The 14,576-nt window shown below is 50.0% G+C and overlaps 1 protein-coding gene across 1 annotated transcript in view; it reads left to right on the forward strand.

Annotated features, from left to right (window-relative positions):
• The window catches only part of RELB (v-rel avian reticuloendotheliosis viral oncogene homolog B), a 24,388-nt gene extending 9,955 nt beyond the window's left edge, over positions 1 to 14,433 (forward strand). Inside the window, exons 6-13 of the mRNA XM_012733485.1 lie at positions 4,511 to 4,668; positions 5,905 to 5,996; positions 6,173 to 6,304; positions 7,811 to 7,915; positions 10,297 to 10,512; positions 11,237 to 11,305; positions 11,434 to 11,511; positions 13,669 to 14,433. Of these exons, the coding sequence (XP_012588939.1) occupies positions 4,511 to 4,668; positions 5,905 to 5,996; positions 6,173 to 6,304; positions 7,811 to 7,915; positions 10,297 to 10,512; positions 11,237 to 11,305; positions 11,434 to 11,511; positions 13,669 to 14,054 (1,236 nt within the window). The 3' untranslated portion in view covers positions 14,055 to 14,433. The remainder of the gene's footprint in view (positions 1 to 4,510; positions 4,669 to 5,904; positions 5,997 to 6,172; positions 6,305 to 7,810; positions 7,916 to 10,296; positions 10,513 to 11,236; positions 11,306 to 11,433; positions 11,512 to 13,668) is intronic.
• Positions 14,434 to 14,576: the final 143 nt, after the last annotated feature.

Below are 14,576 nucleotides of genomic sequence, written 5' to 3' on the forward strand. Positions count from 1 at the left end.
TGTGGTTCTACTTCCCAGCTCCTGGAGCTGTTAAAGCTGCTTGCACGGAGCGAGACAGGTTGTCTGTAGTGACCTGGATCAGTTTCTCAGTCTGCCTTTGCATTTTAGGACCTTTCTGGCAGGACAGAGGTTTTGTAGACTCTCCACATTGGGCCTGGGGATGGGGCCATGTGTTTGGATGGGGATATCCTGCTGTGACACTGTGGCTTTTCTTGTGTCTCACATCAAGGGACAGGAGGTGGCTGTTAGCTCCATCTTTGGTGATGTGAGTTGGATCCTGTGGTGAGAGTGGTATATGAATCCCTGCAGGCAGCCATAATCATACACCACAGACTGGGTGGCACAAACAATAGGAGCTTATTCTTTTTTTAAAAAAAAGATTTATTTATTTGTGCATACAGAACTGGGGTACAGGCCAGAGATGTGGAGGGTGAGAGGATTCACCAGAGACAGAGTGGGGAGCAGAACAGGTAGATCGACAAAGTACACTGCTGAGGGGAGCAGCGGGCGGGCAGGAGAGATCTGCCACGCCATGTGGAGGCCTCCGGGGCAGGCGGGGGATTGAACTCATGCGGAAGTGGCTTAAGCTTCTTAGTGCTGTGCTTTAACCCGCTGCGCCACCAGGGAGGGCCAGGAGCTTATTCTTTTACAGTCCCTGAGGCTGGAAGTTCAGGACGCAGGTGCTGAGGGACTGGCCCTCCAAGGCCTCTCTCCCTGGCCTTGCCCTCCCCAGGTGTCCTCACAAGGTCTTTTCTCTGTGGCACACTAGTTAGGTATCTCTGTGTGTCCAAACACCTCTGAAGAATCAGGACCCCACACAGGTTGAATTTGGACCCACACTCGTGGCCTTAGCAACTTCATCACCTCTTCAAAGACATGATCGCCAAGACAGTTAAAGTATTGGGAGTTAGGGCTTCAACATATTAATTGTGCACTTAATGCAAGTCAGCCCATAACGGACAGTGAACTCCTGGCGTCCCCATTGTAAAGCTAGAATTTTCTTTCTAAAAGAGATTGATTTATGTGTACAGAACTGGGGTACAGGCCAGAGGTGCAGGTGAGAGGATTCACCAGAGACAGAGTGGGGAGCAGAGCAGGCAGATTGACGAAGTACACTGCTGAGGGGAGTAGCGGGCGGGCCAGGAGAGGTCTGCCGCGCCATGTGGGTCAGCTCCCTGACCGGGGATTGAACTCATGCTGAAGCAACTGTGGTTAGCTTTGTGGTGCTGTGCCTTAACCCTAGAGTTTTCTCTTTGTAATTAGTAAGTTATCTGTGAGCTGAGACTTTGAGGTAGTTTTGCCGCCCCAAGCTTTTTATCTCGGTGGCTTTTTATCTCCGTGGAGTTGTTCTGACTCAGTTTTGATTTTTATTTCAAAGACTTAGAACAATAGTAGATAACCTGTGTGTGCATCTGAATTCAGGGTTTTCATGTGCATCTTTCAGAGATGGAAATAGAAGCCCAGAGAGAGTAAGTTACTTGTCCAGGGGCACACAGCAAGTTGACAACTCTAGTAATTATTCCATTCACTAATTGCTGCTACGCCTCAGGTACTGAGTGATAACCACTTGACAGGTCTGAACAGTGAGATCAGAGAGGCTTGGCACACAAATGGCCGGTGAGAGAGCTGTATAGGGTGCCCGGTCTGACTTAACACCAAAGCCTGATGTCTCATTCACAATCTGGTATGACATCTCAAGGATGAACAACTTTCAGCCCTGAAGTCTTGAATGCTGAAGCTGTGGCCTCTGTGCTTTTCAGACTCTCCTGATATGAATGTGGGGGATGATTCAGTCAGTGGTTTTAACCCTGTCTCACCCAATGAAATTATAGCCCACATTACCTTCCTCAGCTCATCGGCATCCTAAATGCATAATGCCTGAACTTGAACCTGAAGGAGAAATACCTGCACATTGATATCTCTGTAAATGTTTGGACAGCCCTGGAGACACATAACAAAGGTGACAGTGGCTTCTGATTATGAGTGCACAGGCCCTGAGTGTAACCTGCCCTGTTGACAGTCTCTGGGACATTCAAGCCACTCACCGAAACTGCTATTGCTGGTGGAATTTTCCAAAGTGGCAGATAACTCAGTCTAAACAGAATCCAGTCTTCTCTCCACAAACACTTGCTATAGTCCTTGAAAAGTCAGTGTCTTTTTAAATGATGAAGAGAAGTACACTACAGGTAAAATAGCGAGGTGCTGAGCCATGACCATTTTTAATAGGTTTGTCACTGAGGTTCAGTGGGACTGTCCCTGGTGCTGCAAGCTGTGTAGAGCTTCTGGCCTTCTCTACTGTCTGCTCCGTGTCCCCTTCCCGCGTTAAGCACCATCACCCGCAGTATCCAATAATGGCCACGAGAGGGCAGTACTCCCCCACTAAGACTCGGGCTCATTGTGTTTAGGGGCGTTTTAGCATCTGCAGGTCTGGACTAGGTTCAGGCAGATTTTATTTATTTGTTTGTTTGTTTTAAAGATTTACTTAATTATGCGTAGGAGAACTGAGGTACAAGCCAGAGGTGGGGAGGGAAAGGATTCTCTAGAGACAGTGGGGAGTCCAACAGGCAGATGGACTGAAGTACACTGCTGAGGGGAGCAGTGGGGAGACAGGGGAGGTCTGCTGCACCCTGTGAGTCACCTCCCTGGTGGGGGATCCAACTCGTGCTGCAGTGGCTGCAGACAGCTTCATGGTGCTGTGCTTTAACCTGTTGAGCCACCAGGGACAGCCCTTTGGGCAGATTTTAGAGGAGCGTTGATGCCAGCAAGGTACAGCAGATGACCCAGGAAAGACAAGCCCCCTCCAAAGGGTCTGACATCCTTCCTCCATCACCTGTGGCTGTGGCACACAGGAATTTCAATACAGGTTGTTGTAACTTCCCTTTTTAAAAAGGGGATCTGGAAATCTGGAATAATAGGCTGTATCCTATTTTTTTTAAATGGCTGCAAAATTTCCTCCAATTTCCCTATATTTACCAGCTGACATGTTGCCATGTCCGCTGTATCTGTCTCTCTCTCCCCCACACCCCCACACTCAGGTACATACAAAAATACCATTTCTTCTTTGTTGTTACTAAACCTTTTGAAAATGAGCTGTAGGTATCTAGAAACTTCAGCATCCATCTCCTCAGAATAAGCTCAGGCAGGCTTTCCTACTGTGACCACCCCAGGGGTATTAACACTAGCCACAATGTCAGCTAATATCTATATCATCCACACCTAAATTTCTCAGCTGTCCCCCAAATGTGCCCTGTATTTATTTCTTCCCCTTTATTCCAGGATCCAGAAGGATCAAGTTTTGCATTTGGTTATCTTGTCACTTTCTAGTCTCTTTTGAAAAAAATTTTTTTAGTTATAATTGGCTAAATCTTCAGGGTACAGCTATATGAATTTTCACACGTGTGTATACTATAAAACGACGGCTCCTAATATACTTGAGGGGCAAATTTTTTTTAAGATTTATTTATTTATGGAGATAGGGGTACAGGCCAGAGGTGCAGGGGCAGTGAGAGGAGTCACTAGAGACAGTAGGAAACAGAACAGGCAGACATAGTCCACTGCTGAAGGGACAGAGGGTGAGACAGGAGAGGTCTGCTGCGCCGTGTGGATCAGCTCCCGGGCACGGACTCGAACTTGTGCTGAGGTGGCTGCTGCTGGCTTCATAGTGCTGAGTTCCAACCTATTGCACTACTAGGGAGGACCCCTGAAAAGTTAACTTGATCTCTTTGTTTTTTTTTTAAATTTTTTAAAGATTTATTTATTCATACAAAGCTGGGGTACAGGCCAGAGATGCGGAGGGTGAGAGGCTTCACCAGAGACAGAGTGGGGAGCAGAACAGGCAGATCGACGAAGTCCACTGCTGAGGGGAGCAGCAGGCGGGTCAGGAGAGGTCTGCCACGCCCTGTGGTCACCTCCAGGGCAGGCGGGGATCGAACTCATGTGGAAGTGGCTTTAGCTTCTTAGTGCTGTGCTTTAACCCGCTGCACCACCAGGGAGGGCCCAACTTGATCTCTTTTAACCCAGAAACATGCCTCCCACCTTCTCACTGTCTTTCATGAAGCTGATATTTTTGACCCGGCGTGTTTGCGTGATGGGTCCCCACAACTGGACATGGTTGGTGTGCCTCCGGAGGGACTGTCGCCAAATGATGTCATGTCCTTCTCAGCGCCTCCCATCCCTCCCTCCCAGGGCCTTGGGGCCTAGGAATGGTGGTGCTGACCTTGAAGGCCCGGTCACGGGGCTTTCTCCAGGTCCCTCCATTGCCAAGGTGCTGCTTTCCCTGGCTACTCACTTGTCTGTGACCAGATGTGGCGACTGTGTGACCCGTTTTTTAAAGTCTGAGTGGCCACAGAGAGCGCATTTTTCAGCAGCACCCCTAGCCTTCAGGCGAAGGTCTCTAGCATCCTCATCCTGGAAAGGTGGGGGCTGATAGAAGGATGGGGAGCTACCAAGGGCAATTGGATGGATGCAGGTAACTGCAACAGGACCCCCAAGAGCCCCTGTCTTCCTGCAGCTCCGGGACTGTGGAGGGCTGCGGGAGGTGGAGGTGACCGCCTGTCTGGTGTGGAAGGACTGGCCCCACCGAGTCCACCCCCACAGCCTGGTGGGGAAAGACTGCACCGACGGCGTCTGCAGGGTGCGGCTCCGGCCTCATGTCAGCCCCCGGCACAGGTACCCAACCCTTGAACCCCAAACCTTCCCCCGGGTCATGCGGAGTCTGACAGGCCATGGGCTGTTTGGCCAGACTCTCCTGCTACATTTCTTAGATGGGGAAACTAAGGCCTGGGGGAGGAGGGGAGGGGTTTCCTTGGGCCTGGAAGCCTGCCACACGCATATACCTACATATTCTATTTAGCCCCATTTTGTGGAGGAGATGACTGAGGTGAAGGAGCACAGATAGCCAACGGCAGAGCTGGATTTGACTCTGCACTTGACTTTATGGCCAAAACCTGGTCTTTTTCTCGCTTTACAATTTATGTATTTTTAACAAATAAAAGCTCACAAAAGATGTTCAGTGAAAACTAAGTTGCTTTCCATTTTTGCTCCAGCTGCCAGTATCCCTTCCTGTAGGCAACTAAGGATATGCTATGTGTGTGTGTATATATATGCAAACATTTACATATTTCTACATATAAATAGATAGATGGATATATTTTCCTCCTGATATAAATGGCGACAGACATTTGCACCTTGTTCCAGTATATCCTGGGGATTATTCTTACCAGTACATTTAGAGTATTCTTGTCCCTTTTACCTACTGCATAGTATTCCGGCTGTGTATGGATGCTCATTGAACAAGTATTTTATTAATGGGCACCTAGGTGCTCATGACTTTATTGCTCACGATGCTGCAATGGATGACTTTACACAAATATCGTTTCTCCTCTAGGGTAAATTTCTAGAAATGAAATTGAGGCTGCAAGTCTGTACATTTATACTTCCTCTAGTAATTTTTGAATTTAATGAAAGTGTCACTTCCACAAGGTAGAGCCTATCCTGGTGCCTGCACATAGTAGGTATTCAGGAAATATTTGTGGAAGGAGATTACTGCCACATTGTCCTCCAATTTGTAATTGCTGGGGCAATTTATAGCCCCATCAGCAATGGTTCATACAAATACCCTCTACCAGTAGAGGGTATTTGTTTTTAAAAATTCACATCACATTAATGTCTAATTTGTTGTTTTATTACTCTCAGTGATGCTGGCTAGTATGTGCATGCAGTAACAATAACTTAAGGTGTGTTTTCAGGTTTGACACCCCTAAGGGATTTAAACCCAGATCCTTCCTAATGCTTGTTCTGTGGACCCCTGAGACTGTGAGCCCTGAGGTAGCATAGCCCTCCTTTGGGCTAGGGCTGTACCTCGCCCTTGCAAGTAACTTCCCTTCCCCATCTACCTCTATTTAGCTTTAACAACCTGGGCATCCAGTGTGTGAGGAAGAAGGAGATTGAGGCTGCCATTGAGAGGAAGATTCAGCTGGGCATTGACCCCTACAATGGTGAGTCTGTGCCTGGGCTGACCCTTCCATACTCCCAAACCCTTTGCCTGCGCCTGTCCCTTGTCTTCTCCAGTCCCTACAATCCCTTCCAGATCCTTCCCTTCCTTGCCTACCCTGTCTTTCCCACCAGGGTCTCCATCCCTCCTACCCTCTGCCTTTCTGCATCTCCCCCACAGCTGGGTCGCTGAAGAACCATCAGGAGGTGGACATGAACGTAGTAAGGATCTGTTTCCAGGCCTCATACAGAGACCAGCAGGGACAGATGCGCCGAATGGATCCTGTGCTGTCTGAGCCTGTCTATGACAAGAGTGAGTTGAGGGTGCTGTGTCTGTTTAGGTTGTCCTTGGCCTCAGCTATCAGAAAACTACCGTATATTGTGGCATCAACAAACAGCTTGTCACTCATTTTTATCTCCATTTTAAAGTCTATTCCTGTTGATTCAACTGCTCAGCAATAGCTGTTTCAGCAGCTCTCTGATTCTCTTGGCGTTTCCCTCATGGTCATGAGATGGCTACTGCAGCTTTAGACATCATGTTTGTGTTCATGACAGGCAGTATTGCCCTGTGAGACTCTCCAGGGTCAGCATTTCCTGTGCAGCCTATGGAAACAGGACCTCCTTGCATTGTAGATTGTGTAACTGGTATAGCTTAAAGGTGACCTGAGGAAGAGGCTGAGTGAGCAATGCTGTGTCTCTCTTTTATAGACAGAATAGCATATTCCTCAGCCTCCTGCTGGTAGATTTCTGCTTATCTCATTTGCCAGAAATTGCCACCATGGTCATTGTTAGTTACAAGGGAGTCAGGAAAAGCATATAAGTCATTTTTAGTCCTCTCTACAGGGATACAGGCATGGAAGAAGGGGTTGGGAATTTGCTATTAGGACTTACCAGGCCACAGGGACCATCACAGCATGGAAATGTGTAGGGTATTGATACAGTTGGGGCTTTTAAGGATGAAAGTGCTAGAATACAGCAATGGAAAGAATAAAAAGAATGTGTTCCATGAACTAAAAAAATTCAGAGGTAGCTCAGCCCTCAGGTCTGGCTACATTCAGGTCCTCAATGATGTCATAAGCGACCTGACTCATTGCTTGCTCAGCTGTGCTTCCTCCATATTGGAGGCATTCGTGGCAGGGCTCTCTCATGTCAGGGCAGAAAGACTTTGTGTAGCCCTAGGCCTGTATTCTGCCATCTTGGTATCTCTTCTTGGCTCCTAGAGCTTCTCTGACCCAATATTTTTGCTCAGTCTCAGGGCTATCTCTCATTGGCTTGGTTTTAGTCATGTGCTCCTTTCTCACCAATCAGCGATGGCCAGAGAGAAGTGATGCTGTGATTGGCTGGGTTGGAAGCACATAACCACTGTTGAGCTAAGGAGTGAGCTTCGCTGATTTCTTTGGTCTGCTATGGGGGATGGTCCCTTGCAGGAAAATGGAAGGGCTTCTAAGGGAAGAATGATCAGGACTGCTAATGGGCAGAACTACTAGTGTCAACTATAGATTTCAGACCGTTAACCCTCCTCTAAGAGTTATCTCTGGTCTCTGCCCTGCCAACGGGCGTTGAGGCTTGAGGATATCCCTTTTGACGAGGCACTCACACTCATGGGCCATCAACATGGAAGACTCCTTATTGTCCCCTCCTATCTAAGCATCTTCTGGGGGACCAGAATCTGAGCCACAGATTCAAGGAGGGCCAGGTACCCTGCCTTGCCCATTTCTCACTTCTCCCCAGGCAGGTGGACACCCATGTAGTACCTGATGAGGTTTGATGACTGAATTCTGGGTTTTCTTCCATGCTGACATCCTCTTGCTCCTCTCAGAGTCCACAAACACGTCAGAGCTGCGGATTTGCCGAATCAATAAGGAGAGTGGGCCGTGCACAGGCGGTGAGGAGCTCTACCTGCTTTGTGACAAGGTGCAGAAAGGTGAGGGGCCTGGGGCACTGAGTGGGCACAGGGGCTCTGCTGGCTCAGAGGGGAACACAGGGAGCCCAGAGGGTGAGAGGAGAATGGGAAACTCATTAACCTGGGGAAGCGGAACAGAAGGATTCACATGCTGACTTTGGAGTCAGACAGCTATGGCTCAGTAGTTCACTCACTTAGTCCTGTGCAGAGAAGGCGGTTGTCTGCGCTGGCACTGCTGCTTGAGGCATCTTCAGCTCCGTGTCCGGGAAACTGATGTTAAACGCTTGAAGTTGCATAAATAAATGCTTTAGGACCCTCATGTATGGTGATGGGGCTACTGGTGAAGAAAATGGGGGACCTGAAAGGCATCATCCACTCATTCATGACTGTTCAAATGTTCTTTCTTCAGATAGGGTTTAAAACAAACAATAGGGCAGCAACCTCTCCTGACCGGCCGCTGCTCCCCTCAGCAGTATATTTCAGTCAGTCGCCTGTTCTGCTCCCTGCTCCGTCTCTGGTGAATCCTCTCACCCCCCCCCCCACACCTCTGGCCTGTACCCCAGTTCCTATGTGCATAAATAAATAAAAATCTTTAAAAATAAAACAAACAATAAACCTCCATTCAGGGCCACCTGGGCAGAGGGCAGGAGAGAGCCTCCTTGTTAAGTTCAGACCTTCTCTCTGTCCTTTGTATTTTTTATCACATGACTCTGTCACCAGGAACTTCCCCAGCAAAACCAAGAAAGAGCTACGTTAGGTCTTGCTCTTGCTGTGTGCCAGGCTCCATGACCACTTTGGCTGGCTCACTTATTAGGTCATCTAGTCACCCCACACTTCTATGAGGTAGCACTTGTTACTTGTTCCAGTTTATAGGTGAGGAATCCAGAGTAAGTGCTTCAGGGTCAAGTAGGTAGAGGCAGGATTGCAATTCAGTCATCTTTGCTCTTAACCTTTCTTGTGGGATGAAATACAAAAATGTGTTGGGGGAGAAAATGAGAAGTTACAACAAGGTGGTATTTATTTTTAATCCTGATGCACTTTTATAAATGAAGGAAAAGAGGCAAGTTTGAAATGCCACCTTGAACAAAGCAGATTTCCAGAATTGTGTTTGATGGTGAGGGCTGTGACAATGAAAACATTAATAGTCACAGTGGTGGTAATTATGTCCCCAGAGTCCCGACCCTGTACCAGGTGACACGTGGGTTGAACCCCACATCTAATCTTGAGCATCCCTGAAAGACCCAAGCCCTTCAATTGCTGGGGTCTTTGCTCCATGGGAGTTTCCTCCCCCCCTCCCCTTCTCTCACCCAGGCCTGTGGCTTACACAGCAGAGGGAATCTTCTTTCACCATTTGACACGTAGTGGTTGAGCGCTCATTCTAGGCACTGGGGCAGCAGCAAATAAGATAGAGGAAACCCTATTCTTGTGGGGCCCACTTTTGAGTGGGAGCAACATCTAGTAACCAAGGTAGAGCAGTAAAGCATTGAGTGTGCTTGATGGTATTAAGTACCAAGGTCAAATAAGTGGTTCAAGGTCAACTAGGCAGGATTGAGGAAAGGAGCAGAGAGGAATGGTTGGAGGGGTTGGGTGAGTGCAATTTTACTTAGGGGAATCAGCCAGCATAGCATCCCTCTGATGAGAGGGCATCAGAGCCATGAGATTTGTGTGTCCCTCTAGGGAAAAGTGTTCCAGCAGAGGGAGGAGCAAGTGCAAAGGCCCTGTGGTAGGAGCAGATTGGGTTGTTAGAAGAACTGAATCTGATGGGTAGGGAGAGAGAGGGAGATGGGAGAACATGCCACAGCCCCAGGGCTCCCCCTTTTCAATCCTTTTGCAGATTGTATGATTAAATGGTTAATATCTGTTTTCCCCCACTGGGTCAGAAGGGTAGGACCTGGTGTTCTCTTGGTGAGCAGACCCAGCACCACCCAGTGCAGGATCAAGCACACATGAGGAAAATAAAAACTTATCATAGTTTGTTACTGGGGGAATTGGCACCTCCTGTGTGACTGCGCTGGGAGAGCACTCTTAGAAGTTTGGGCCTGGGCTCTGCTGGGCTCTGCTGGGCACCTTTTCCCATTACTGAGTATGCTGGGTCTCTTTTTGCTCTACTAAGTCAGACTCTTTACTGAGTCCTGTGAATCCCCTCAGTGAGTTGTGGAATATGATGTGGTGGGGGGGATGTTAACTTTACCTGCCTCCTGGTTTGTTAGAATTAAACGTGATAAAAAATACACAGAACACTTAGTGATGGCACACAGTAGATGCACAACAAAAAGCTAGCTGCCAATAATGATTGGTTTTATTCCTAGGGATATTGATGTTGACCTTGGGGGAGGCTGAGTGAGTTGGGGGCCCAGTGGGCCAGTGTCCTGGCTTAGCTGATGTCCCCACTCTCCCGCCAGAGGACATATCGGTGGTGTTCAGCAGGGCCTCCTGGGAAGGCCGGGCTGACTTCTCCCAGGCCGATGTGCACCGCCAGATCGCCATTGTGTTCAAGACACCTCCGTACGAGGACCTGGAGATCCTTGAACCCGTGACCGTGAATGTCTACCTGCAGCGGCTCACTGACGGGGTCTGCAGCGAGCCTCTGCCCTTCACGTACCTGCCCCGGGACCATGGTAACGACGCCACCCACCACCTTTGGGCCTGGGCCTTGCTTGGGGAAACCCAGAAGGGAAAGGGGAAGAGGCAAAAGTAGACAGACTAGGGTTCAAATCTTCGCCACCACCGATTGTGATCTTGACCACCCCGAGCTTTCACTTCTGGTGCAGAATGGAAACAGTAGTAATATTCATCTCACAGCACTGGAAGTGTTTGATAGTTCCTCCCTCAGCACACCTGCTCATCCCTGGGCTTGGGCTAGGGACACAGCTGTGACTGAGATAGGGGATGCCTCAGACCCAGCTGTGACTGAGGTAACCCCAGGGGGAGGCAGATCCATTTTCATACAGTGACAGGACTGGGATGGAATTGCTGGTGGTGGTGGTGGCGAAGATTACCCAGAAGGGCTACTTGATTCAGCCGTAGGCATCAAGGAAGGCTTCCTGGAGGAGGGGATAGTTGAGCTGACATCAGGAGGGTGACTAGTAGTTCAGGACATGGTGGGAACTGAGGAAGAATGTTTTAAGCAGCTGAAACAGAAATTGCAAAGGTCCTGAGGCTGGATTACGCCTAGGTGGCTAGAAATGGATTTGGGTTTCTGATTAAATGAGTATGGACATCTACTTGCATCGGTTGGCAAGAACTGGAACAGCTCAGCAACTTCCTAAATGGTCTGCATAAATTCTGAATTAATTCTTATTATTAACAGATTACTTTGTTTCCCTTTGGTATCTCCTGCAGATAGCTATGGCGTGGACAAGAAGCGAAAACGGGGGATGCCTGATGTCCTTGGGGAGCTGAACAGTTCTGGTATGTCCCCTTTACCCCTATCCACATCCACCTGCAGGTCCCTGGGAGTGGGTAACTAACCCTACTGCACCCGGCTGGGGAGGAGGGAATGTTGGGATCTGGGGTGCCTCATCCCTGCCTTTTCTCAGACCCCCATGGCATCGAGAGCAAACGGCGGAGGAAAAAGCCAGCCTTCATGGACCACTTCCTGCCCAGCCACAGCTCAGGTGGGTCCCAGCTCAGCAAGCACTTACCCCTAGGGGTAGACTGAGGGTGATGTGCAGTCTTGCTTTTGTGGCCTCTCCAGGCCCCCAAGAGCTCTGGCCAGTGACTGACCAGCAACATAGTATGGAAAGAATTGCAATTCTGGACAGACAGGAGGCTTTGCTCTCCCTGGGGCCAGTTACTTTTACTTGCTGGGTGACCTTTGCCAGGCTGCTGTCTGAGGGGCACATGGGAAAAGCCCCACCACATAACCACCTCATTGGCTTTTTAGAAACTTCATGTTATTTATTTTATTTTGAAAGATTTTGTCTTTAATTATTTATGCATACAAGAAGAACTGGGGTCTAGGCCAGGGGTGCCGAGGGTGGGAGGATTCACCAGAAAGAGTGGGGAGCAGAACAGACAGATCAACTGAAACACACTGCTGAGGGGCGCAGCAGGAGACAGGAGAGGTCTGCTGCGCCAGGTGGGTCAGCAGCTTGACTGGGGATTGAACTCAGGCCGAAGTGGTTGGCATTAGCCTCCTAGTGCTGAGACTTTAACCCCTGTGCCACCAGGGAGGCCTACACATATTTATTTATTTTAAAGATTTATTTTTATTTTTATGCATACAGAACTGGAGTACAGGCCAGAGATGTGTGTGTGGGTGGGTGGGTGGGGTGGTTTGAGAGAATTCACCAGAGAGTGGAGAACAGAATAGGCAGATCGACTGAAATATACTGCTGAGGGGAGCAGCGGGAGGATCAGGAGAGGTCTGCCGCACCATGTGGGCCACCTCCCGGACCAGGGATTGAACTCCTATTGCAGTGGCTGTGGATAGCTTCATTGTGCTGTGCTTTAACCCACTGCGCCGCCAGGGAGGGCCCTCGTTTGTTTATTTTAACAGACACCATGACGAGTTGGAAGTATTGTGGGCTTCCAGCTACACAATCACCCTTCAAGGGGCCCTCTCACACTGCATGCCCCTTTTCCATTTTGCCAGTGAATTAATGGAAGCCCAGAGAGGTGAAGTCTCTTTTCCCAGGTCACACAGCTCACTAGTCTGGGGTGAAGCAGAGAGTTAACCCCGGACATCTGTACCGACGAGTGATGGTGTGTGTGAAATGGGCAACAGGGTAGATGGTAAATGGTAGATGGTAGTGCCAGCCAACCTAGAACTCAGAGCCTGTCTCTCCCAGCCTTTCTCTGGCCCATTCTCCTGCCTTTATCTTCGCTCACATGCCAGCCTCTAGTTCCATGAACTCAGACCCTACCTGGCTACCTGATACCCCCAACCCTCTCCACCCACTGACTGCTAGCTCTAAGGACTCTGTCCCCAGGGAACCTAGGACACCAGCTCCCAACCTGCAGTCCCCTGGACCACTCCAGCCAATCCCACGCTAGAGGTTCAAGTTACACCTAGGGTTCCCCTACCCTTTGCAGCTGGTATCCCTCCAACTTCTCCACTTCTAGCAACTCCCAGTCCTAGCCCATCTCACAAAAATTCAATCCCTAATCCTCAGTCATTCCTCATCAGTCACCTGCTATTCACCTACTTCTACCACCCCAGTTTTCCAGTGCCTAAAGCCCCCCCTCACATCCTAGGGGCAAAGCCGCCCTGGGACTACATAAGGGTTAGGACCATGACTTTGGGAATCACTCTGGATTTGAATTCTGGGCCACAATTTAGTCACTGTGTGATCTCGTTTTACTCATTGTCAGATGGAAACTACCTCTCAGAGTCCTTTCCAGAATTCAGTGAGGTCATGTCAGAGTTATTTAGCAGGGCAAGTAACACAAACTTAGTGCCCAGGAGATATTAGAAACTTGCTGGATCATAACTTGTATTATTTATGATCATGTATAACTGCATTCACAGCAAACCCCACAATAATAGGGGCTTCCTTCCCCAGTCCAGAAGGTGATCCAGGGATAGTTTGGTGGCTACATGATCATCAGAGACCCAAGCTCCTGCATTTTCAATGCAGTTTCCATCTCATGGTTCAAAATAGCTGCTGCAGCTCTAGCTATCTTGCCTGCATCCAGCTAGCAGAATTTAGCCACATGACCTCATTAAGCTGCAAAGAAGTGTGGGGGTGGGGAGAGGAGCACACTGGAATTACTACTGGGCCAGAAATTGGCCCTACAGCTCATCATCCTTCCCTTCTCATTTCCCGAAGGCCAATTCCTCCCACCATCAGCCCTGCTGCCAGACACAGACTTCTTCCCCAGCACCGTGTCCCTCCCCGGCCTGGAGCCCCCTGGCGGGCCGGATCTCCTGGACGACGGCTTTGCCTACGATGCCACGGCCCCCACGCTCTTCAACATGCTGGACATGCTGACCCCAGCGCCCCCTCTCGCCAGCGCTGTTATGGGCAACGGAGGTGCCGGCACCGCGGTTGGGGAGTCCCCTGGCCCTGAGCCACTAACACTGGACTCTTACCAGACCCCGGGCCCCGGGGATGGAGGCACTGCCAGCCTCGTGGGCAGTAACATGTTCCCCAACCAATACCGCGAAACGGGCTTTGGGGGCAGCCTCCTGTCCCCAGGGACTGAGGCCACGTAGCCCTCACAGTGCCAGAGGAATGCACTGGGTGGGGAGGGAGGTGGCCGGGCCTGTGGGAACTCAGCCTGTAGGTCCGGCACCCCCAACAGCCTGGATCAGTCTTCCGACTTCATCCATCTGAAACGGACATCTTCAACGCAGGCCAGAAGCTCTGTCGCACCGGTTTCCCCTTGAGCCTATTTCACAAAAGAGAAAACCGAGTCCGGAGAGAAAGAAGGGCTTGGTACACTGCCTCAGCCCCCAGGAGCGGGGCCCCCTCTCCAGGCGGATGCTGGAGAGGACACTTGGGAGGAGGGTGTAGGTCCCCCGCCCTTCGCCCCAGGCCCGAGGGTGCGGGGGTTGGTTGGTTGTTCAGAGTCTTCCCAATAAAGATGAGTTTTTCAGCCTTCGGGTTTTGGTCTCTCCCCTCCTCCTGGGAAACGCCGCCGCGCTCCCCGCGACTCCGCCTTTCCCACCGCCCTCCGCCAGGCCCCGCCCACAGTGCCGGCCGCCGGCAGGCCCCGCCCCTTACGTCGGCGGAAA

This window comes from Condylura cristata, unplaced genomic scaffold (genome assembly GCF_000260355.1).
Source record: "Condylura cristata isolate star-nosed mole 26May11 unplaced genomic scaffold, ConCri1.0 scaffold00041, whole genome shotgun sequence".
NCBI lineage: Eukaryota > Metazoa > Chordata > Mammalia > Eulipotyphla > Talpidae > Condylura > Condylura cristata.